Source organism: Orcinus orca, chromosome 16 (assembly GCF_937001465.1).
Source record: "Orcinus orca chromosome 16, mOrcOrc1.1, whole genome shotgun sequence".
NCBI classification, from domain to species: domain Eukaryota; kingdom Metazoa; phylum Chordata; class Mammalia; order Artiodactyla; family Delphinidae; genus Orcinus; species Orcinus orca.
Genome location: NC_064574.1, coordinates 21751724 through 21777488, shown reverse-complemented (window position 1 = coordinate 21777488; position 25765 = coordinate 21751724). Strand labels below are relative to the sequence as shown.

The 25765-nt window shown below is 39.5% G+C and overlaps 1 protein-coding gene across 4 annotated transcripts in view; it reads left to right on the top strand.

The window, feature by feature from the left end:
• The window catches only part of RALGAPB (Ral GTPase activating protein non-catalytic subunit beta), a 100331-nt gene that overhangs the window by 64863 nt on the left and 9703 nt on the right, over positions 1-25765 (top strand). For all 4 annotated transcript variants that reach the window (XM_049699169.1, XM_049699168.1, XM_012534095.3 and 1 more), the window contains 10 exons: positions 109-291; positions 1554-1705; positions 7505-7692; positions 10016-10122; positions 11728-11880; positions 14228-14437; positions 19275-19433; positions 21047-21212; positions 24137-24259; positions 25512-25648. In XM_049699169.1, coding sequence (XP_049555126.1) covers positions 109-291; positions 1554-1705; positions 7505-7692; positions 10016-10122; positions 11728-11880; positions 14228-14437; positions 19275-19433; positions 21047-21212; positions 24137-24259; positions 25512-25648 — 1578 coding nt within the window. The remainder of the gene's footprint in view (positions 1-108; positions 292-1553; positions 1706-7504; positions 7693-10015; positions 10123-11727; positions 11881-14227; positions 14438-19274; positions 19434-21046; positions 21213-24136; positions 24260-25511; positions 25649-25765) is intronic.

Below are 25765 nucleotides of genomic sequence, written 5' to 3'. Positions count from 1 at the left end.
CTTCCTGTGGTGTGTCATATTCTCAGAAAGGCTGGGCCTCAGTGTTGAGGATTTGACATTGGTACAGTGGTTCCTGGCTAACTGTGTTCACCGTACGAATACGCTCAGGTGAAGGTGATGGTTGACTCAGGTGACCGGAAGCGAGCCATCAGTTCCGTGTGCAGCTACATTGTGTACCAGTGTAGTCGGCCAGCTCCTCTTCACTCCCGGGATCTTCACTCCATGATAGTGGCAGCTTTTCAGTGTCTCTGTGTCTGGCTGACAGAGCACCCTGATATGCTTGATGAAAAGGTTAGTCTACTAGATCTTAAACCAGTAAATAGAAACAAAAATGTATGTTGGGAAAATATCTTTTGAAAGAGAATATCTAAATTTAAGTACAACATTGCATACTTTAAACTGAATATACTTGTTATATTTCAGGAAAACACTTGTCCTAGTGAGCATAATTCAAAAACTGTCATCGTACTTATTACAGTTGACCCTTGAAGAATATGGGGTTGAACTGTGTGAGTCTACTTATATGCAAATTTTTAAAATAGTAAATACTACACTATTACATGATTCCTGATTGGTTGAACCCGTGAATGTGGAACTGTGGATAAGGAGGAACCGCATATATGGATATGGCTGACTATACATGTGGATTTTCGACTGAACTGAGGGTCAACGCCTCTAACCCCCATGTTGTTCAAGGGTCAAATGTATTTGGTTGCAAATTAACCCATAGAGAAGTTCTTTTCAGAGATGGGCCTTTGAATAATTTATCTGTGAACTGTCAAGAGATGGCCAGTAGGTACTTTGGTCACCTGTCATCAAACCAAGAAGGGCAGTTGATAGCCAGGCTGCAAACCTAGAGCACTGCTTGTTCATAAAGGTTGCTTGTATCTAAAAATTTCATTTCACACACGTTTCTTTCTTTTCAAGTAGACACAGATATCTAGGCTGCTTTCTCTACCATTGTTCCATGTAATACTTTTCTTATGGGAAGACAGACAGTTACAAAGAATTCACAGTGTAAATAAAAGAAGAGATACCAGGTTTATTGGAAAATTATAGAGAGCTTTATATAGTTTTTAAAAAATAATACTGTTGATTAACTCTTAGTCATTTTCATGATGACTTGTAAAGTTATCATACCAGAAATTGCTTTAAAATGTCAATAACCTATGAGCTTCCCTTTGGATAATGTAACATATTTTACACTATCTAGGTTTAACTGAATTACTGTTACATCTCTTTCACTCAGCCTTTCACGATTTACAGTCCATGGTAATTTTACAAGAATTGTGACTGAAAAAATTGAATTGAATTTATCATTACTTATTATCTAAATCTCTTAACACTCAAATTTAGTTCTTTAAAGAAAAATTGGGGGGGGGGGACAAGTTTATTTTATTAAATTATTTTGAAGTTAATATATACCTATTCAAGAAAATGAGAAATTAGAGTCCCACCACCAAAACACATCCATATTGACACTTTCATGTATTTCCTTGTCGTTTCATAAGATAGGTGTATTACAAAAGCTAATCTGCTTTTCCTTTTTCTAGGACTGTCTTAAGGAAGTGCTAGAGATTGTGGAACTGGGTATTTCAGGAAGCAAGTCCAAGAACAGTGAGCAAGAGGTCAAGTACAAAGGAGATAAGGAGCCAAACCCTGCATCTATGAGGGTAAAGGATGCTGCTGAAGCCACCCTAACATGGTATGAAAGTGACTGCACAGGGATTGTGCCTAAGAGTTAGATGGGATTAGATGTGATCCTGTGTTGTTTCATCTCCTCCCCAGTTGTTCAGCATTAAGTGACACAACCCCATTTAGGATACTGTTTCTCCAGAAATAAAATGGAAAAGAAAATGTCTTGTTTTTTGGACCAAAGGAAACCAGGAACTTGGGGCTGAGAGTTTGGGTCCTTGTTTTTCTATGCTGGTTGTCAGTTAATTCAAGTCGTATCATTTTAGAGCTGGAAAGGATCTTGGAGAGCCTTACCCACCCCCTCATTTTGATGGCTGAGTCCAGAGACAGGGTATGTCTGGGTCACACCATTAGGTCTCCTACTTGCCAGCTCAGTGGTTTGTATTCTCTGCTATACCATTTATATTACATGTTATAGGTTCATTCAGCAAGATTTATAAACTTCCTCTTATGAACTGGTAATAGGATGTAAAGATAAATCAGATTCAGTTATCACCCTCAAAGAGCTTCTTGTCCAGTAGGGAAGATAAGATGTGAACACAAATATCTATAATGCTAGTTAGATTAAATGCTCCAAGAGACGAGGTACAAATAAAATGCTGGGGTGTTGGAAGGAGGAAATGAATACTTCCAGATTCAGGGAAATCAAAATAAGATTTCTAAGGAAAAGGACATGGACCTGACTCTTAGAGAATGGATAAAGTTTGAGCTATAAGTCAGATTGCAGGGTGGTTAGGCAGCAAGAGAAGACTCCTATGTCAAGCAATTTGGTTGTGAAAGGACAGAGACAGGTTGGTATCTTGAAAAAGTATTAGAGAGAATTGAAATAGTGTGTTTGGCCAGTTAGTGAGCAGAGTAGAAAGAGGGAAGAAAGGCAGTTTATCAACTGAAAGGAAGAGGTAGGTGGAGAAGATTAGGTGGAATTGGTACAGATGGAAAGATGAGACTTATGAAAGGGTAAATGTAGATGAGACCCCAGAACAACATAAAAACAGGAAGGAGGAATGTCAAGTCAGTCTGGGTTGGCTCATCTTGGTCTTCTTAGTAAAGTGGTAGATAAGACAGCTTGTAGATTTGTATGTAAATCAGCCCTTACCAAGATCCCAGAATCTTTTATGAGTTCTGTGACCTGTTGAAAGCTTCACACTAAAGTGTGCACAATAAAGTTGGGTTTATTTCAGTTCCTCATGGGCTTAGGTCATTCAGTAAAGTTTTAGAAGCGCACTTGCTTTAGTTCAGTCCTGCTCACTATGCTAATGATGGGCTTTCATTGACTTTGTGGGGGTTTGGCTAATAGCTAGAAAATTAGAAAAATGCGATTGAGTACTAGAAATAATAAAAGTCCAGAGAGAAGACCTGTGTGGGCTGGGGTGGACTTAAAAGCATTATTAAAAAACTAAGACTTGATGTGTGTACCTTGAAGAGTAAGGGATATGGAGAAAGGGGGAAGGACATTTCTCACTGGGACTCTGCATTATATAAAAATAAGTTTGCTCCATCCTAGGCTGGATGGAACATTCCATTGAGAATATGATTGGCAGTGAAGATTGGATATGAGCTCAGAATAAGTAGAGAGTCCTGGGATGCTTCCAGAACTAGCCAGTAGTTATCGAGGTGGCTCATCTGTCTTATCTCTGCTGGCAACTCTACAAAAGGCATCTTTAGTTTTAAGTCTTGAAGAGGGCCCTGAAGAGTCATCATGAAACATATCCAAATCACATTTTCTCTGTTCCCTCACAATTACAGCTTTATGTCAGTATCATTGCTGTTTTCCAGTTATGCAAACACAAAACTTTGACTCATTTTCTGTTTTATCTCTGCTTTATCTGTTATTCCCCATATGAAGCCAGTGACTGAGTCCAATAGACTTTACCTTTGAAAGTATTTCCTCCATTTGTTCTGACCTCAGATAGCATTCCCAGTCCAGGCCCTTATCACTTCTTGCCTGATTTCCCTGTTTTCAGTCTCTCACACTTTTTTGCATTCTGTTGCTGAACTCATCATCTTAGGTACTGTGGTTATTCTGCTGCTTGAGTGATTGAAAACTGAATAGATTGCTGTTTACTGCCCTATGGTGTGAAATTTTTGGTCTCGTTTTCAAGGCCCTCCTTGAGTCCCCACTCAAACTGTCTGATCTTTCCCAGCACATCCCTCTGCCACAGCTGGCAGGCCACTTGTGGCCGTGAAGTGTACATGTTCATACCTGTCTGTATACTTCCCCTGAGTTTCAGGACTTCCCTCTTCTCCTCTTGGCCACATCCTCCATTGTTCGGTGCTCATATCATATCCACTACTTCCATGGACCTTCTTTGGTCATTCTGCTTCTTTTCCACACCTCTGTGCTCAATTAGTCTGACCTTACCACACTGCATGAATTCTACAGTGTCATGATCACACCTGGTTATATTTGATAACATGCTAGTGTTACCTCCCCAACCTGGGTAAAGGCCACATTTCCCTCTTCACATCCCTCACAGTGCTGAGCACACAGGAGATAGTTACGGAATGCAGATCAGCTGGTTGGTGTTTTTCCCCTTGTTGTATAATATACGTTAGGACTCTTGGAAGACATTTTAGCGGCCCCTCTGCTTAGTCACCTTTAAGACTTATTTACCAAGTTATTTGGCCTCTAATTTTGGGATACTTTAACCCCCAAGTTTGACCATTTCATTTTAATTGTTAAAAACTTGATGTTTACACTGAGCTGAAATCTCTCCCACTTTAACTTCTACCCATTGTTTCTGATTCAGACTTTTAATAATAAAACGCTTTTTTCTGAGGAGTGGTGGTGTCTGAAGACAGTGCTCATGTTCTTTCTAATTCATTTCTGCCAGTACCTTCAACTGTTTTTCATATGACAGAGATTTAGAGTACCTTTATCATCCTCGTCTTTTTTCCTTTCAATGGCGCAGGTTTGTCTGTGTACCTCTTTAAAGGTCAATGACCTTTAAATTGTAGAATATTATATTTTCATTAAAGTGTACTTAGAGACTGCATTGGGTTTTTGAGAACCTGGTGATTTTTACTAAGTCAACTAAAATCTTAGAGGCTTTTTTTTAACGCATTTACCTTTTGTCTTTCTCATCCTGTACTTATTTTTTGGGGGGGTATTTGGATGTAATGTACAGAATTTTACATTTAAACTTGAAATTTCTTTATGTAAGATTTACCTCATTATTGTTAATTTTTTAAGATTCTTTTGGATCCCAATTCTTACTCTGATATATTAACTCTGCAGCTCAACTTTTGGTCAACTGCAGATTTATTTTATTTATTTATTATTTTAAAATTTATTTATTTATTTATTATTTATTTTTGGCTGTGTTCGGTCTTTGTTACTGTGTGAGAGCTTTCTTTCAGTTGCAGCGAGCGGGGGCTACTCTTCATTGTGGTGCGCAGGCTTCTCATTGCGGTGGCTTCTCTTGTTGCAGAGCACGGGCTCTAGGCCAGCGGGCTCAGTAGTTGTGGCTCGTGGGCTCTAGAGCACAGGCTCAGTAGTTGTGGCGCACGGGCTTAGTTGCTCCGCGGCATGTGGGATCTTCCTGGACCAGGGCTCGAACCCATGTCCCCTGCATTGGCATGCGGATTCTTAGCCACTGCACCACCAAGGAAGTCCCCAACTGCAGATTTAATGAGCCTGCCCTGTGTGTCCTAATCAAAGATACTGATAGGGGTTTCCCTGGTGGCGCAGTGGTTGAGAGTCCGCCTGCCGATGCAGGGGACACGGGTTTGTGCCCCCGTCTGGGAAGATCCCACATGCCGCGGAGCAGCTAGGCCCGTGAGCCATGGCCGCTGAGCCTGCGCGTCCGGAGCCTGTGCTCCGCAACGGGAGAGGCCACAACAGTGAGAGGCCTGCGTACTGCAAAAAAAAAAAAAAAAAAAAGATACTGATAAAAATATTGAACAGGGTCTTCCCTGGTGGTCCAGTGGTTAAGACTCCGCTTCCATTGCAGGGGGCACAGGTTCTATCCCTGGTCGGTCGAGGAAGATCCCGCGTGCTGTACAGTGTGGCCAAAAAAATAAATAAATGGTTAGTTCTTTAAAGTGTATATATATATATATATATGTGTATATATATATATATATATATATATATATAGAACAGAGAAAGACTCACAAAGCACATTAGAGGTTTCCCTTCAGGTTCACAGAGGTTTTTAAATCTTGTCTGTAAGTTTATAATGATACACTGCCAAATACTTGCATGTCTTGATTTCAGAGATATTTCTCTGCCTTTCCAGTCTAGTAATCATCAAGAAGAGAAAATGTGGTTAGGCTGGTGTGACCTGTACCCTTGCCAGCAACCTATTTGATAATGTCTTAGAATCTTGCATGGAACATAAGCTCACATGGTCCATATGCTTTGTGACAACCATCTCTGTCCCATGTTAGAAAACCCACATTTTCCCATTGCTTGTCTCTTGGTTTTTCATAAATTCTTAGGCCTGAACTCATCATGAAGTTCTCCTGGTCCTTGAAATTCTTAGATAGTCCTTCTCCTAGGAGGAGAGAAAATGGAAGGAAAGTATCTGTTGAGCAGTGTTGCCTTCTATTATCAGAGAGATTTGGGTTCAAGCATTAGAATGAAAGAGAAAGGGAGAGGATTGCAATGGTGTTGGGGAATACTAGTTTTCAAATGAGTTACGTATGAAGGATCAGGTGATATTAGGACCACAAGGTAAAATCTTTAAGTTTTCTTAAGAAGATTCTTTCTGTGTTTCAGTTTCTTAATTAGAAAATGGGAATAATAATGGTAGCTATCTCATAGGGTTGTTATGATAACTAAATAAAATGTGTAAAGTGCTTAGACCCAGTGCCTGGCACATGGTAAGTGGTATATGTAAGTTATTACTATTATGCATTGAAGGTATGCAGAAATCTCTGTGGATATAAACATTTCAGAATGGTAAGACTTGATCAGTTGAATTCCAGTTTATAAAGCATTTTTTCATATATATTCTCATTTAATAATTACAGTGGTTCTGTGAGATGTTAACTACTAGTGCATCAAGTTCCTTATCTGTAAAATGACGATATCTATTCATGGCCACACAGTGAGAAGGCAGTAGGCCCTGGTTTCTGGTCTCTTGATGATCACTTATCTCTTCTGAGCCTGAGTTTCCCCGTCTGAAAAATTGAGGGGTCTTGGCTGATCTTTGGATCCTTTTCTAGGTCTAGAATGCTTTAGCATTATCCTGAAACCTGGAGCACACACATTTTTTAAAATGTATCTTTAGGAGCTTCATGATTTGGAAGTATGATTAGTCAGGTTCCCTGGGTAGCAAACTTCAAGAGAGAGAAATTTGCTTGCAGGAAGTTTATTGGAAAGTGCTCTCAGGATCAACCCTTATGAGGGAATGAAGGAAGTAGGATTGAGCAGAGGGAAGACATAAACTGTGATGCATTTGCAACAAAGAGCTCTGGAGCTGGGCTGGCCCTTCAGGATTCTCTCATGTTGGGGCCGGGGGGCTGGGACTTTATACCCCTGCATTAACAGTTCATTGGACGAGAACTGCCCCAGGAGGAAGCTGTGATCTTGAGTGAAGTGGTTCTCATTGGCCTCTCCAGGACTCAGCTGAAAGCTATGGCCACCATCTCCCTGCATCTGGGGGACTGGGTCTTTCAGTCTTGGAGAGGGAAATCTGGACAGCACACCACAGCATCTGCCACAGGGAGTAAATCTGACTCTCAAAGAGGAAGCGTGGCTGTGGTCAGATAAATCCAAAAGAACAGAAGGACAGATTGATGCATGAGGTGAATTTAAGATTTCCCTTTGGGGATTAACTGTTATCTTTTGCATTCTCCGTAGTATTATGCAGTTGCTTGGCGCATTTCCTTCACCCAGTGGTCCTGCCTCTCCTTGTAGTCTGGTGAATGAGACCACTTTGATTAAATACTCCAGACTGCCAACCATAAACAAGCATAGTTTCCGGTACTTTGTCTTGGATAACAGTGTCATCCTGGCAATGCTGGAGCAACCTCTTGGAAATGAACAGAGTAAGTTTCAGCACTTTGGGCTTTTTCCATTGCTAAATCAACATGTTCATCAGTATTAGCAAGCTGTTTCCAGGATCGGGGAAGGAAAGACTGCAAATTCTAAGTAATTTTGCATTTGTCAGAAAGCCTTCTAGCTGATGAGATAATAGCAGCTAAAAAATAGAGGGTCAGAAAATGCAATATACATATTAAATAGAATCTTTTAGAGACCCTTTATATCTATTAGAAAAGAGCTCCATAATTTTATAAAAAGTTCAGTGGGATATTTCTGTTGTTTACTGTGTATAAAAATCATTATTACTCTTTCGTCCTTCTTGAACTTTGGATCCTGCCCCTCTCCTTTCCCGCCCTTCACTCCACATTGTTCTTTTTCAGTTATTGGTGCCACCCAAACAGGCTGGGAATTGGAGGAGTCATCTTTGCCTTCTCCTTCCTGTTACTCCCTTATGTAGTTGGTTTCCAAGTTTCTACCCCGCTAGTGACTTTGGAATCTTCTTTTCTCTGCATTCCTCCCAGTACAGCCAAATGCAGGACTTTATTATTTCTTATCTGGATTATTGCTTCCTACCTGATCTGATTCTTCCTCCTTCCAGTTCCAAAATTTGTTACCGTTACCTCCATCCTACTTGCTGCCACCATTGCATTCATCCTCAAATGCAGATCTGACCATGCCAGTGCCCTCCTGAAAATTCTTCAGTGATTTTCCATTGACATAACATGCACTGTTTTCTTCCCCTCTTTCCCCCAATTATAAACCATCTCAAGGTGTGTGATTACCACTGCAACGCAGACTGCTCAGAGTACATTTTTTTCTGATGGTAATTGGAATCAGCCAGTATGTAAAGGAAGCATGTTCTTAGAGAGACCCTTATTGCTGGGAAGGTAAAGGAAAGTGAAGGTTACAGAAAAGTTGGGCATACAGGGAATCACCTAGCGTGCAATTCCCTCATTTACAGGTTAAGAAACTGGGGCTCAGAGAGGGTATGTGACTTGTCCAGGGTTACTTGAGAAGTGTATGGTATGACCAGGACTAGAGTCCAAATTTTCTGAACCTCATACTATCTCTTTGTTATTGTTGCCCCACAGTGATAGGATTTCCTCAGTGATTAAAGACTTACCTTCTTACTTTTGCAAACATGAAAAGGATCTTAGAGTCCCATGCAAATTCTGTTGAGTATATATAGGTAGGATCTCATAAATCCATAAAATGAAATGAGACGTTTCCCAGTAGTTCAGGGACGAGTGAATACCATCACAGCTTTCCTTCCTCTTGTGGTAAGATACAGTGACTTTAATATAAAGTGGATGGGGCCTTTAATCGTTGCCCAACTCCAGAAGCACTGGTCCCAAGTCTTTCCTTCTTAAGGCACCTCATCCTTCTCTACCTTAGACCTGGGTGTTGCTTGACTTTCTTCCCTGGTTTGTGCCAATTATTCATGATTCCTCCAGTTTCCCACTCCCGAGCCACCTGCTAAAGAGTCTATAAAATCCCAGTATCCTCTCCAGGTTTCCTGGCCTGAGGGGTAGATGTCAACCCTTTTCCAGATTTTTTAGGACTCCATTACTCTCATTCTAAGCAATTTCATTGCATTGGAATTCTACCAAAAATATAAACAATTGGGATTTTATAGAAGTACAAGGATATTTTAATGGTTCATTGTAATAGTTAATAACAGAAGTAAGAGAGAGAAGTTTGAACAAGTTTGACTCCTACACCAGAGACAAAAGAAGGGAGGGAATAGGAAGAAGGATCTGGGTACTCAGGCAGTCCATCCTGAGTTCTTTACCTCCCTTCTTCCTGCCCCTGAACTTGTGTTGGGATGAAACAGTGCCTGCCTGTGGTGGGCTGTGGTGCACAAAGGCATGGGTGAATGTAACATCAGCACCGCAAGCACCCAGCCTGTCTTCTGCATTTAGGTCATTCCCAACACTGAAAGTTAAGAGTATTTGCTAGGATAGTGTTACCCAAAAATGTGTATGTGTATTGCTGGAGGTATGTGAGATGATGTTGGTTGATACATCGGTGAACATTATTTTATGTATTTTTAAACATGTGTTTTAAAAATATATAATTAGCACACCAAAATTCATGATTTTCCTTTTAAGGTAGAAATATATCATTTCCTTCAAAAATTTTAAGTTTAAATTTAAATAGTAATAGCGGTACTTGAATATGGCAGAATCCACAGAGATGGTTCACAAAGGATAAAAGTTAGGGAAGCACTATGCTAGGGCTTTGATTATTAGAGGCTCTAAAATTGACAATAGGTGTATTTTATATGTTGTCAGAAATAAAAACTTTTCCACCAACATTTTATTCTAGATGATTTTTTCCCCTCTGTCACTGTGCTGGTCCGGGGAATGTCTGGAAGACTTGCTTGGGCACAACAACTTTGCCTTTTACCCAGAGGAGCAAAAGCAAATCAGAAGGTATCCATCAGAAGTTACAGGGAAGTGACTAGGAGTGAGTGTGTGTGTGCACGTGTTTGTGTGTGTTTTGATTTAAAGGTTAAATAATATTACAACAAAAATCACAGATAAATATTTTTGATCCTAGCCAGATTCTCAGTCCGTGAGTTCACATCAGAATCATCTTAGGAGCCTAGAATTCCAGGTCCACTGAAATACTCTTTAAAGACGTCTTCAAGGCAGGTGTATTTTCAGAAAACCTTCCGAGTGACTCTGACATCCACTTATGATTAAGAACTACTGTTCTGAACAGTGGACCGAATTTTTTCCATGCAGTGTTTAAAATAATAAAATTTAGGTACATGCCATTATGAAAAAAATTTTGCCAGAGCCTTGATGTCTCTGGCAACAGTACTTAGTTTCAGATTGTTTCATATAACTGTATAATTGGTAATATGCTCTATAATTTTTTAATGTGCTGTATAATTTAATGAAATCTTTCTTTGGGGTGGCACAGTTTATTTTCTTTATAACAGTTGTAATCACGTGAATAAAATTTGCTTACGGGAGAAAGTTGGAAAATTCAGATAATAAAGAAGAAATTTTTAAATCACCTGTACTTTTACTCTCCAGAAGTAGATAGCCACTGTTAATATTTTAGTGGGTTTCCTTCCAATCTTTTTGTTCCTTTCTGTATATAACACTTAAATAGAATTTTAGTCATTTTTGTATATACTGCTCTTTTCACTTATCACACTGTAAGCTTTTACTTATGTTACTAAAAATTCTTTAAAACATAATAAAATTTTACCAGCATTTAAGAGAGACGCTCACAAAATTGGAGCAAATGCCTAAAACAATTGAACATTCCATATGTCTCTGTTAGATGAGATGTGTTTGCTGTGAGGAGCACACCCCTATTTGCTCCTGGTGGCGTCACGCCAGTCACATTCTGTCAGCAGCACTGTATAAGCCACTGAATGCCATTAAAGACTGAGGAAGAAGGAGATCAGGAAAGGCACTAAAACTGTTCAGTAGTTTAATATGTGCCATATATTTTTTTGTTTAATCCTTATGACAGTCTTGTGGTGGATTATTTCCATTTTTCAGGTGTGAAAACGGAAGTCACACAGCTAATATATATTAAAGCAGGGATTTGGCGCCTTGAAGACCTAGATTCGGTGCCATATCTTTTCACTTAAGCCATGCTAAGGTTCTAATTATTGAACTCACTGTCTAGAGATGCCCAGTGGATGTAAACTTGTACTTTATTATATGGAATGATTTGAGAGCCCTTAGGGAAGAAGGAAGTTTGAGCCTTAAGCTCTGAAATGCCTTACCTATTGGCTTACCACTGAATATGGAAGATTCAGGCCTGGTGCAGTGGAGGTCCGTAACCCATTTATCAGGCACAAAAATCTGTCATAAGTTGATGAACATTTTTATAAAAATAAAAGAGTACATTGGTACCTTTACCATTAGCAGTAGTATTTGCAGATTCTTACTGAATTTCTGTGTTATGCAATCCTAGGGAAACACAGGCTTCTAAGAGACCAGGGAAATACATGTCATTTCAGCTGGCACCCACATGTAATAAACATAATGTTATTTGTTTTATTTTAACAGCTTTTTGTGCCTGAACCTCGTCCAGTTCCTAAAAATGATGTTGGATTTAAATATACTGTGAAACATCGACCATTTCCTGAAGAGGTGGACAAGATTCCTTTTGTGAAAGCAGATCTGAGCATTCCAGATTTGCATGAAATTGTTACTGAAGAAGTAAGATAAATTATTATCAGCTGTTGTTAAGAGAATGACTATTAACATTCTTCAACAACTTCTGTGGTCAAGACACTGCCTTTCTTTGGTATTCCTGGGGGTGATTCATAAGATGACCTGGGTATTTGTCATCCAGGAGGTTACCGTGTAGTAAGACAAATATAGATTGTGGCTGATTGAAAGAAACTGGACATATCTTATAGAGAGGTGGCACTGGGCTGCCTGGGCTGGTCTGTGGTTTCAGTAGTGTTCTGATATGATCAGACCCTAGTGGAGGATATTTGGAGAAGGGAGCCCAATTCAGAGACAGTTATGACAATCTAGGCAGGGGATGGGAAGGACTACCTCATTGATAGTGGAAGTTTAAATATATGGCATGTCTTGTAGAGGTAGATCCAGACAGTCTTGGATTGATGAGGGAAGGAAAAGAGCCAAAGAACTTTAGATTTCAGGCTTGAGTGACAAAGATAACAGTGCCATTTATAGAAATATAGACATTAGGAAGAGGACAGGTTTGGGAAAATGGGAGAAATTTATTTGGGTTTAGATTAATTTAGATACTTAAATAGATTAAGTAATTGGTCACTTAGGTCAAGAGAGAAGAATTTTAAGAAATGGAAGACAGGTATGTCAGGGCATGAGAGAATATAAGGTTAGGAATGGAGGCTGCCTGCAGTTTCCAATGCTAGAGAGATCAAGGAGAAGGAGCACTAAGAAGAGGCCCCTGGATTTTGTCATGAAATGTTGGTGACCTTTGAGAGCAAGTTCAAAGGAGTATTAAAGTGTAAGGGTCTGGGGAATGAATGGTTAAAGAGGAAAAGGCAGTGAATATAAACTACACTGTTACTGTTAGCAGTAAAGGGAAGGGTACAGAGTGAAAAAGAGTGTGAGGAAATAGCCTTAGCTAAGGAAACGCAAGGCTGGTTTTTCTTTTTCTTTCTTTTTTTTTAATTCAAGAAGAATTAGAGGTGGAAGGAGCCAGTGGAAAAGGGTCTGCACCTGCCAACACTGTAAGGTGGGCTGGGGAAATGATGAGTAACAGAGTAAAGCCCTGGAGGCAGTAGGGTCAAGAACCTGTGATTGAGTTTAGAAAAGGGACACTTCTGGTAAGACAGGAGAGGAGAGGGTCAGTGAAGGTTCAGAGACATTTAGAGGTGGAAAGGAGGAAAATTAAAGCAGCTTATATAAATTTTAATCTTAGTTCTTAGCAATGAAATAGGGAAGCAAAGATGATTCTTAAAATTGCCAGGCAGCCCAGCTAGGTTTAAGTAGCATCATCTGTAGTGAAGTTACTTAATGCACTCTGCTGACTTTCTCCAAAAGTCCTTGGTATCCAGGGCTTCCCTGGTGGCGCAGTGGTTGAGAGTCTGCCTGCCGATGCAGGGGACACGGGTCCGTGCCCCGGTCCGGGAAGATCCCACATGCCGCGGAGAGGCTGAGCCTGCACGTCCGGAGCCTGCGCTCCGCAGCGGGAGAGGCCACAGCAGTGAGAGGCCCGCATACCGCAAAAAAAAAAAAAAGTCCTTGGTATCCAGAGGCATAAGTAAAAAATTTGAATGGTGTGGAGATTGGCTGGGTGAATAAGGAAGAATAAGGAACAACACAGCCATGTTATATGCTTAGAAGAGGGTATAAGACGTCAGATTCGGGGATTTAGTTTTGGTTGGGAGGTAGATGAAGCCAGAAGGATGCTAATGGCTTGGGGAAATACAGGGAGGGGTTGTTTGCCTCTCAGTGATAGTAAAGGGGGAGTAGGAGTTTGGGTGAGCTGTAGGAAAGGAATTTCAGGATGGTAGCTCTTGAAAGTACAGCACATCTGAGGTACAACGTGTGTCATGGATGGCAAGAGTTGTGAAGGTTGAGGAGGTTGTAGGAATATAAGCCAGGCTGTTCACCAAAGAGGATGGAATTTTAAATAGGATGGATCAGAAGGGAAGCAGAGGTAATAACTCCAAGGGTATAGCAACTAATGCTATGGTTATGGACTTCAAAACATGAGGGGATCACTGCAGGATGAAAATGGACAGGGATCTGGCAGAGAGCAACGACTCTGCCCCCTTTCTTGCCGATGTGAAGGGAAGCAGAGACAGAGTGGTTTCACTTACAGCAAGGAGATGAAGGAGCAATTTTTGAGGCTGTAGGGACATGTTTTGGGTATTTGTTTTAACCTTGTAACGTATTTGCTTGATTGTATGCTCTTGGTTGTACTGAATTGAAACTCAGTGTTGATCACTGAAAATTATCTTCATTTATTTTGTTGCTTGTAGCTTTATTTTCATTTAAAACTTGATTAATTCTATTACTTTTATGATAATTCCAAAAAAATGAAATGTTCGGTTTATTTCAGTTAGAAGAGAGACATGAAAAATTAAGGAATGGCATGGCCCAGCAGATTGCTTATGAAATACACCTTGAACAACAAAGTGAGGAGGAATTGCAGAAGAGAAGTTTTCCTGATCCGATTACAGATTGTAAGCCCCCACCTCCTGCCCAGGAATTCCAAACAGCACGCCTTTTCCTTTCACACTTTGGATTTTTGTCCTTAGAAGCATTGAAGGTAATTTCTGTAAACTTTTATGAGTAAATATATTCATATATTAACATTCAGCTGCTGATAGCTAAAGCATTTTTATGAAGATAGAAGGAATTTTAAAAAACAAACTGTTTAAAACCTTACCCTTCATACAAGGAAATGAAATTCCATGATGCTGTAGGTTATAATATGAGCTCCAAGACAGTTTTCCCATGAATATATTTAGAGTTCTGTCTGAGGGGACTGCTTATAATATAATAATATATGCGCCTCTGAATTTTCCTAGGTAATGTAGGACTCATATCACACATATTAATGAAATCTATAGATAATTAGAAAAAAGAATGTTAAAACTCTTCCCCAGTACACTTCCTTACTGAAAGTATGGGCTACAATTTACTCTGCTCTTCTATGCCACTTTTAAAAAGGAACAAGTATAAGCACTTCTTATGTTGTGCAGTTCCTGAGATCAGACTGTCTAGGTTTATGTCCTGGCATCACTGCTTGCCAGCTATGTGATCTTGGGCAAGTTGCCCAACTTTTCTGAGTCTTAGTTCCTCATCTATAAAATAGGGGTGGGCTTCCCTGGTGTTGCAGTGGTTAAGAATCCTCCTGCCAATGCAGGGGACACGGGTTCGAGCCCTGGTCTGGGAGGATCCCACATACCACAAAGCAACTAAGCCCTTGCGCCACGACTACTGAGCCTGCGTTCTAGAGCTCGTGCACTGCAACTACTGAGCCTGCCAGCCACAGCTACTGAAGCCCGTGCACCTAGAGCCCGTGCTCCACAACAAGAGAAGCCACTGCAATGAGAAGCCCGCGCACCGCAACAAAGAGTAGCCCCCACTCGCTGCAACTAGAGAAAGCCCGTGCACAGCAACAAAGACCCAATGCAGCCAAAAATAAATAAATAAATAGATAAATAGGGGTGATAAGGGTATCCATCTCATTATGATCGTGTCAGGTGCTTCATGTAGTACGTAGTACAAAGTCAACCAGCCTGTAAGGTAAATAATGTCATTATTCTTAATTCCATTGAAACAATTTTACAAGGAAAGTAATGGTATCTCTATTTCACAGATGTGGAAACAGGGCCTCAAAAATGTGAAATGGCTTCCCTGAATGTGGATTTAGAGTTTGTACTAAGGCCTGTTTGTTTTGAAAAGCACAACTGAAGATTGCTAGGCAAGAAGTTGTTTATTGCACAAGTTGCCCCCTGCCCTTACTCGCCAACAGCTACTTGGTTAAAGGCCATTTAACTTTTAAGGAAAGCAGAGGGGAACATTGCTGACTGAGTTTGGATTTCAGCATGTAGATGAAAAATATTTTATGTTGTAGAAAATCGAGTTAGTGGTGGAGAGTAAAAAGTAAAAAACTCTTAAAATGCAGAAGAAAACAACAGAAAGAGGAAAATAATGAGAAATACAGTGGTAAATATGGAAGGCCAGGAACAAAGATACAACCTAAAAATGATTAGTGGTATTCCTAGTGGAGAAAATTGAACAGAGTAGAAGCAGTAAATAAAAACATACTAGAAGAAAATATTACATTCTGTGGACTGAAGGGAGACAAGAAGAGGCATGGACTGAAGGGAGACAAGAAGAGCCTTAACAGCCCTGTCTCTGAGATTGAAGTTTTCCTTTCATGTTATCTATTCTGCTTGAAATTTTTAAGCTTTCAAGGAAATAATTCTCATGCTTTCTCACCTGGTTCAGAACATAGGAAAAAGGGACTTCCCCGGTGGTCCAGTGGTTAAGACTCCGCACTCCCAATGCAGGGGGCCCAGGTTCAATCCCGGGAATTAGATCCCACATGCCACAACTAAGAGCCTGCATGCTGCGATGAAGATCCCGCGTGCTGCAACTAAGACCCAGCACAGCCAAATAAATATTTTTTTAAAAAAAGAGAGAGAACATAGGAAAAAGTCAGAAAGTAAACTGGTTTATTTTATGAATCTTACCTTATCTCTAGTAATTTATACCAGACAGCACACACATGAAAAAGCTATAAACCAATCTTTACTTACGAATATATGTGCAAAAGTGTTAAGGAGAATGCTAGTAAAATTGAATTCAGCAGCGTGTTAAACAAATTAACTTCTACAACCAAGTAAGGTTTATCCTAGGAACTTAAGGAGAGTCAGTTATTGGTAAATATTAGTAAAGTTATTAAGAAAATAATTTGATCCTATTTTAGCAGATCAGTCAATAAAACAGTCAGTATTCAGTAGAATAATATTCAGTCTGATTTTTAAAAAATGAATAAACAAAAAACCAAAAACTTAGTTAGGGCCAGTAATGTAGATCTCAGTAAATGGCAGCCTGTTTAGGAAACGAGATGGGGAATGAGGAAACTAGAACCACCCTTTGTTAAAAATCAGAGGTAAAGGATATCTACCTTGGCCACTGTTTAACACTGAGAGTTTTTTAGTTAATGAAAAGTTATTTTAATTTTATTTTTAATTAAAAAAAATTTTTTTTTGGCTGTGTTGGGTCTTCATTGCTGCACGTGGGCTTTCTCTAGTTGTGGCGAGTGAGGGCTACTCTTCATTGAGGTGCATGGGTTTCTCACTGCGGTGGCTTCTCTTGTTGCGGAGCACAGGCTCTAGGCGCGTGGGCTTCAGTTGTTGCAGCACGTGGGCTCCGTAGTTGTGGCATGCGGGCCCTAGAGCATGCAGGCTTCAGTAGTTGCAGCAAGTGGGCTTAGTTGCTCCGTGGCATGTAGGGTCTTCCCGGACCAGGGATTGAACCCATGTCCCCTGCCTATGCAGGCGAATTCTTAACGACTGCACCACCAGGGAAGTCCCTATTTTAATTTTTAAATAATTATAGATTAACAGAAAGTTTTTTTTTAAAAATGTGCAGGGAGGTTCCCCCAATGGGTAACATCTTACATAACTACAGTATAGTATCAAAACCAGGAAAGTCAGTGAAATATTAAAAGAAACTAAATAAGAGGAAAAAAACCATTGGAAAGGAAAAGACAGTTCTCAGGTAATATGATTTCTAATTAGACAGCCATAAGAGAATCAATAGAATGTTTAAAGTAAATGGGAATTAAGATCACTACACACCAAGTATAGATATTGACTGTGGCTCTAATATGCAGTTACAAATATGATGCCAAAATACCTCAGTTACAACTGCGATATTGACAAAAGTTATTCTAAGAAAATGTATTAAAACACAGACCTAGAGAGAAAAACTTTAAAGTTATTAAGAGTTAAGAGGTATAAAATATATGCATGTTATGTTCCTGAATCAGAAGATCATCCAGAAGAGCAAGGTGATGAGATAGCTTATTTAAAAAAGAAAGAATGTGGAGCCTTTGTCCTATAAGGTGTATCATAGCATGCTACAGGTCTGTAGTTCCTTATCCATGATTTCAAAGTGAAAAATGAAAACTAGAAGTTCTTTTGTATGTTTGTATAAAATTCACTTAGTGGAAAAATCTGACCTGAATTGATGCGAGGCTATTTGTAGTCTTACTTATTTCATAGTGTGAATACTCTTCTGTTTGACTGCAAAAATAGTAATGTTTTTGATGATAGGGTGTTGCCTCAACCCTTGTTAGGAATGTTATATAATGGACTAGAAGACCAGGCTCACGATCCTTGCTATTGTAGAAGAGAGTAATCCTTGCCATCTCTGGGGGATGCTTTCCTGAAAAATATCATGGATGGCCCAACCTGCTGGGCAAGATCAGGATCTCAAAGAAGATAAAGGATGGGGGGAAACAAAACAAAAAATGCCTTAAAAAATTAATAGACTATTTTTTAAAGCAATTTTAGGTTTGCAGAACAATTGAGTAGAAAGTAGAGAGACTTCCCATATAACCTCTCTTCCTCCACACACACAGTTTCTCGTATTGTAACATCTTGCATTGTTGTGACACATCTGTAACAAGTGATGAACCAGTATGGGATGGATTATTAACTGAAGTCCATAGTTTACCTGAGTTCACTCTGTGTTGTACAATTCTGTGGGTTTTGACAAATGCGTATAATAACATGTGTCCATCATTATAGCATTATACAAAATAGTTTCACTGCCCTAAAAATCCAGTGTAGTCTTCTTAGTCATACTTCCTCCTCCTTCCCCCACCCAACCCCTGACTTTTTTACTGTCTCTACAGTTTTGCCTTTTCCAGAATGTCATATAGTTGGAATCATATAGTATGTATCCTCTTCAGATTGGCTTCTTTCACTTAGTGATTTGCATTTAAGTTTCCTCCATGTCTTTTTGTGACTTGATAGCACATTTCTTTTTATTACTGAATAATAGTCCATTGTGTGGATGTATCACAGTCTACTTATCCATTCACCTACAGAAAGACACCTTGGTTGCTTGCAAGTTTTGGCCATTATGAATAAAGCTGCTTGTAAACATTTGTGTGCAGGTTTTTGTGTAGGCATGTTTTTAATTCATATGGGAAAATACCAAGTTACGTAATTGCTTCACTGTATTGTAAGACTATGTTTAGCTTTGCAAGAAACTGCCAAATTGCCTCCGGGCATGGCTGTACCATTTTGCATTAAGACCGGCAATGAATAAGAATAAAATACATATAAAATTTTTTGCTAGAAAGCTTGATATTTTATAGAGAAAATAGGATTTTAAATTATATACATATTAAGATTTCAACTGTCTTTCAGCAGAAAAAGGCAAATAAGAGAACTGGAAGGAAGAACACAAGCATGTTAAATAGTTTCTGTAGTTTGGGATTATGGTTGTGCTTATTGCTGCGACTTTATAATTTTTTTTTTTTTACTTAATGTTTATTAAACCGTGAGCAAGTATTGCTTTTATAATTAGAATGATGAAGAGAGATAATAATTTCTCCTTTCTTCCTTTGTCGATAGGAACCTGCAAATAGTCGTCTACCTCCTCACCTTATTGCACTTGACTCCATGATACCTGGATTTTTTGATGACATTGGGTATCTGGATCTCTTGCCATGTCGTCCCTTCGACACAGTTTTTATTTTCTATGTGAAGCCAGGTCAGAAAACAAACCAGGAGGTGAGATTTCTGGATTTTGGGGGTAAATTTTTATGCTATAAATTCTATAAACCCTTGAGGTAATTGTTACACCGGTTGAGTTTCCTTGGCTTTCTAGGAACTGAGTGTGACTAGAAAACAATAAGATTCTCTGAGGCCTCCTTTAGAATGGCTGAGACCTGCCTTCCCTAGTCACAGGGAAGATTTAGATTAATTTCCAGCTGCCAGCCAGTGGCCTGCAAGTTGAATTTGACTTACTTATTGCATCTTGACTAAATTTTCAAGTTGTTTATTTAAAAGTTTCACTTCTGAAAAAAATTTTAATTGGAAGAAAACGAGAACTGGCAGTCAAATCAGTTTCCTGGCACTTAGAAGGATATGAAGGGATATGGGTGAACTAAACAGGTACACTTCTAAGGAGATGATGTGTTTAAGAGATGATATGTTTAAGAGATAATGGCCTGGCAATGATGCCCAGTGGATTGAGAAGTATTCGACGTAACACACCACATATTTTGACTTCATTAGGCCTCCAGATGGTCTTGCCATAGATTAACATTGTATCAACTACATCAGTGATCTGTGGACTGGCTGCATCAAAAGTTACTTGGGAGAGCTTTTAAAAGTAGTAATTCCAGGATCTTATCTCTCCTGATCTGATAAAGAAGTTCTGGAGTAGGCTAAGAGAATCTTATGTTTTAAGAGATTCCCCAGGTGATGTTGATACACTACCCCTCTCCCCATCTCATTTTTAATTTGTAGAGGATTCCTCCTTTTTCTTCCTCTAGCATTAGGTTTTCAACAGAAGCACTGTTGCTATTTTGGGCCAGATAATTCCTTGTTATGGGAGCTGTTCTATAGAATAGGACATATAGCAGCATCTTTGGCATCTACTCACTAGGTCCCAGCAGTGCCCCACCAGTTGTGATATCAAAAATGTCTCCAGACATTGCCAAATGTCCCCTGGAGAGCAAAGTCACCCCCATGAGAACCACTGTTTTAAAACAAGGGACTTTTCTTTCTGAGGCCCAGGAATTAAGTTTTGTACTTGGTGAAGAGGAGAGATCCTTCTGGTCACTTCATTTTTTTCTGGAATGGTTACATTCTCTTCTTTGGACTAAGAGAAGGATGTTTTCCCACTCATTAATTATTGAATTTGTAACAGGTTTATACTTTTTATAGCATTTGTCAAGATTTGTAAGTAAATAATCACATACCTATGTAATGTTTTTCACTAATCAGACTCTGTGAAGGCGGGGACTTAGTGTTTTTTGTTTACTTTTAGTAAACATGTCTAGCTCAATAATTATTTTGCTAGGGAGGGAGCTAAAGGATTTTCTTGTATTTCTTATCTCACCTAATCTTCACAGCCATCATTATTACTCACTTTATAGATGAAGAAACTGAAGCAGTGGGGTTAAGAAACTTGCCCAAGGCCCAGCCAGGATTTGAACCCAAATCTATCTAACTTGGAAGCATGCATTTTTAACTACAGTGATATATATAGTCCCCAGTTTATTCTAAGCTTGGGCTTGATTTATCAGACACTTCAAAGTGAATCGATTTTTATGAAGCTTATTTTGATACGCCCTTTTGTTTCCTTCATTATATCTGATGATTGGTATATATTTCAGATTTTAAAGAATGTGGAGTCTTCCAGAAATGTTCAGCCACATTTCCTAGAATTTTTGCTCTCCCTTGGCTGGGCGGTAGATGTGGGCAGACACCCTGGCTGGACTGGGCATGTTTCCACCAGTTGGTCTATTAACAGTTGCGATGATGGTGAAGGACCCGAACAAGGTAAAACTCGTATGTTCATTTGTTTTTTCTTGTTTTGTTACTCTTGGCTTTTCGCCCATTACTATTAGTTTGTAGTCTTATTAAAAAAAAAACAAGCAGAGGGCTTCCCTGGTGGCGCAGTGGTTGAGGGTCCGCCTGCCGATGCAGGGGACCACGGGTTCGTGCCCCAGTCCGGGAAGATCCCACATGCCACGGAGCGGCTGGGCCCGTGAGCCATGGCCGCTGAGCCTGTGCGTCCGGAGCCTGTGCTCCACAATGGGAGAGGCCACAGCAGTGAGAGGCCTGCGTAGCACAAAAAAAAAACAAGCAGAGGTATAGAATGGAAAAGTCTCTTTCCTCTAATCCTCACAGGAGGTCACTTAATAATTGTATAGTCTTCCAGACATTTTCTGTTAATATGGGGAATACTTATGTATATGTATATATAAATGAATGTATATGTTATATACATATATAATGACAGAATTAATTAATATAAAATTAATGGCATAATTATCACAAGGTTAATAAGTTCCTTTTTTTGTAGTGTGAGTGAACAAATTCCATTTTCTATAACAATATTATAATAAATTTAGATTATAGCAAACAGTACAGTTTCCTAACAAGTGTATTTTGTCTAATAAATATAGTTTTCTATTAACAGATGTGTTTTTTAGACTTTGTGGCTGTCATTTAAGTTACATTCTTGGGATATTATATAAAAATCTTTGTAGTAAACAGCTGACTGTCTCTGAGAGATTCATGTCCATCTCTGCAAATCCTCTTGAGGAGCTGTAATCAGGATAACAAGTACCAGAGCAAGTATAAGTTTAAACTTAAGGCCTTTGCACCACCTGGCTAGTGCTTTTTGTTCTGGGAGCTCTTGAAATCTTGAAATCACTGGAAAGTTAATAATACCTCTCTCAAGTGGGTAATGCCTGTGTCCAGTGCTTTGAATTAGCAAAGTTTTTCTGTCAACAAGATTATACTCTCTCAAGGTTTCCCATTGAATATCATTGTGACTTGTGACTTGTAATTTTTTCTACTTTCAACCAAGGTTGAATCAAAGTATTTGAGGATATGCTCTAATTTTAATTGCCACATAACCTTTAATATGTGCTTGAGTGTATTTATAGACTAAGTTCTCATAAGTAGAATTGATAAGGGATTTGCACATTTTTTAGTTTGATAAATGTATAAATGTATCAGTTGGATGCTTAAGGTTGGAGGTAACAGAAAACCCGACCCAAATTGGCTTAGAGTTTGAAGGTCATTTATTGCCTCATATAACTGAAAATTCCAGAGATTAGTGTACATTTTTTGTTGCCATTTGATCAGCAGTCCTGTTCTATTTCTCTGCAGTTTTTCTTTAGCTCTGATTTCCATGTATTGGCTTTGTCCCAGCCTGGCTTTCCTCATAGTGCAAATAAGGCAGTTCTAGGCTTTACATTCACATACCACACTAGTCTGAAGAGGAGAGATTAGCTGAGTCTCAGAACCTCCCTTCTCCCCAAATCCTGAGATACGCAGTGATTGGACCACCCTGAGCCTGTCGCTGTGGCAAGAGAGATGGAATGATCCTGATAGAAACAAACAAGGTAGAGGAGGGGAGGGTGGAGTGGATGTTGGGGCAGTAACCACAGTGTGTACTGCAGCAGACACAAGTGCTTGCCCAGCATCTAAACCGGGAGTCAGCAACTACAGCCCATGCCTGTTTTTGTAAATAAAGTTTTTTTGGATCTCAGCCACACTTCTTTATGTATTATCTGACTGCTTTCATGCTACAACGGCAGACTTAAGTAGTCGTGGCAGAGACCATATGGCATGCAAAGCCTTATTTACTATCTGATCCTTTGCAGAAAGTGTTTGCTAACCTCTGGTCTAAACTTCCTGTTTGCCACATCCTCACCAATTTAGGTGTCTTCCAGTCTGTTAGGTGAGGAATTTTCTATTTTTAATTATGATTGAGTTTCAGCATCTTCTCATATTTTTATTTCTTACCTGAGAACTACTTGTTTATTTCCTCTTCCCAGTTTTTTGTCAGGTTGTTGATCTTTTATGTATTACTGGCAGGGCATTGTGTCCATTTTAATTGAAAACTATACTAGCTCTCAGGAGTGTTACTTTTGTTAATTCAATCTTGCTGGCTTAGAGCAGATACTATTACTAAACAGCCTGTACACTTTCATATTATATCACTGATCACTGGGGAAAGTGGAACAGAAGCAAAGCTGAAGAGCAGTAGAGAGAGACCAGGGACAGGAAATGCCTTGAAAGCAAGAGTACACACACGCAGACATCTGTCCCCCTTCCCTTCAGAGGGACTGTGGTAGTCTTCTCCCTTTTGATTACTGTTACCTCTTCCAAAGAGACTGTTGCCTAAATCCGCCTTATACAGATGAGCTAAAGGTCCTGCTAATCAGAAGTGGTCTGGTTTAGAGTAGTTTCAGAAAGTATGAAATTAAGATTTTATGATTTAAAGTTAGTGTATGTGCACCACAACTACTGAGCCTGCACTCTAGAGCCTGCACGCCACAACTACTGAGCCTGTGTGCCACAAGTACTGAAGCCCGTATGCCTAGAGCCCGTGCTCCACAACAAAGGGAAGCCACCACAATGAGAAGCCCATGCACTGCAACGAAGAGTAGCCCCCGCTCGCTGCAACTAGAGGAAGCCCGCACGCAGCAACGAAGACCCAATGCAGCCAAAAATGAATAAATAAAATAAATTTTTTAAAAATACAACTTCTAATTTAAAAAATAAAGTTAGTGTAAAGACATTTAATGAACATTTATGGTTTATTCTTCTTATACATTAATTGGTTCATGTCGAAAATGTACCTTCTATTTATTATCACTTTATTAACCAGTTAAAATTTCAGGAAGCAGGATGATATTGGTTTTCCCCACTTTTTAGAGCAGTAATGTAGTGTTTCTCATTCCTAGATGAAGTGATTTCCTCTGAAGATGCTGGGGCTAGCATTTTCAACGGACAGAAGAAGGTGCTGTATTATGCTGATGCCCTTACAGAAATAGCTTTTGTGGTTCCTTCTTCTGTGGAGTCCTTAAGTAAGAGCAGTTTTTGTATGGAACTATTTTTGTATTCACTGGTTTGTGCAGTAATATTGCATTGGGGGAGATTCTGAAGTCATCTAAGACATTCTTCAGCTTCAAAGGCATGATAGCTTTTAGATTATGCAGAGGTACAGGATGTTATCCCCTCTTAACTAAAGGAAAGTAGTTAAAAACAAGAAGACTCGCCCTCTAATAATAATTTTTAAATAAAGGAGATCCACTTTGGCCCATTTTTTAACTTTTTTTAATCTGATTAATACATAGAAGCCCTATTTTCCAGTTTATTCATTTCTTTCTCTAATTATGAGTAAGCTCTCACCTGCTTCCCTGTTTCCATGTGAGAGCCTTTATATGGAACCCCAGAGAATCCTGCAATTGGAAGGCCCTCATGATGGCATCTGGCTGATCTTCTAACACTGAGGAGGAGAAACTTCAGCCTAGAAAAGGTGGTGATTAAGCCTGTTCTTCTCAAGGATCAGGAGTGATCATTACTTCTCAGTCTGAATTCTTAGTCTTATTTTGCCTAGAACCTTTGCTTCTTGCAAATTAAACTCATTTCTTTGTGCCTGACCAAGCAGTAGGTGGAAAACTTCAGCTTCTTCATTGAGACCATCCATAGGATAGGATGCTGCACATCACACTTTGATGATCTCATCTCTAGGCTAATGACTTTTTGTGTACCCTAGCCTACCTAGGCAGCCTCCTCACCTTTGTATTTGGACCCTTAATTTTGCACTCTAGGCCCCTCTCTGTCTCTTACTCTGGGACCAGTTGTGTCCGTGGCAGGAGGGGCCTTCCATGTTCTAGGTCAGTGTCTTAGCAGCTGTTTGCCTTCATGTCAAGGCTGTGATCTACCACCTGAATTCCAGAAGCCAGGCCCCATCTGTCCTCTATTGAGTCCCTGCCTGGTGTCTCTGGCCCAGCCTGTTAGCACCAACTCAGTAGAGCCAGAGCCAGCAAATTATGGCACACAGGCAAAATTCAGAACACTAAGAATGGTATTTACATTTTTAAAGGGTTGTAAATAAACTACAAAGAAGAATATGCAGTAGAGACCTGTATAGCCAGCAAAGCCTGAAATATTTATTACCTGATCCTTTGCAGAAAAACTTTGCCAACCCTTGCTCTAGAAGCAATGCTTTGCTTAAGTGACTTAGGTTGGACTGTTAGCATAACTAGTTTAATAAACACGTTTGCTCTAAGGAAGTAGTAGGTATTATAATTATTTTTTTTCTTTATGCTATAGCTGATTCATTGGAAAGTAACATCTCAGACCAAGACAGTGATTCAAATATGGATCTTATGCCAGGAATTCTGAAACAGCCATCCCTGACGCTTGAGCTTTTCCCTAATCACACAGACAATCTTAATTCCTCACAGAGGGTAAGTCACTTTGTTGATAAACCTCCAAAAATTTGTAGTGAAATGGAAGTAATTATAAAATCACACCTGAAAAGCTTTTAACTTTAACTCAGAGAGTAATTATAGCAGTACTGATTC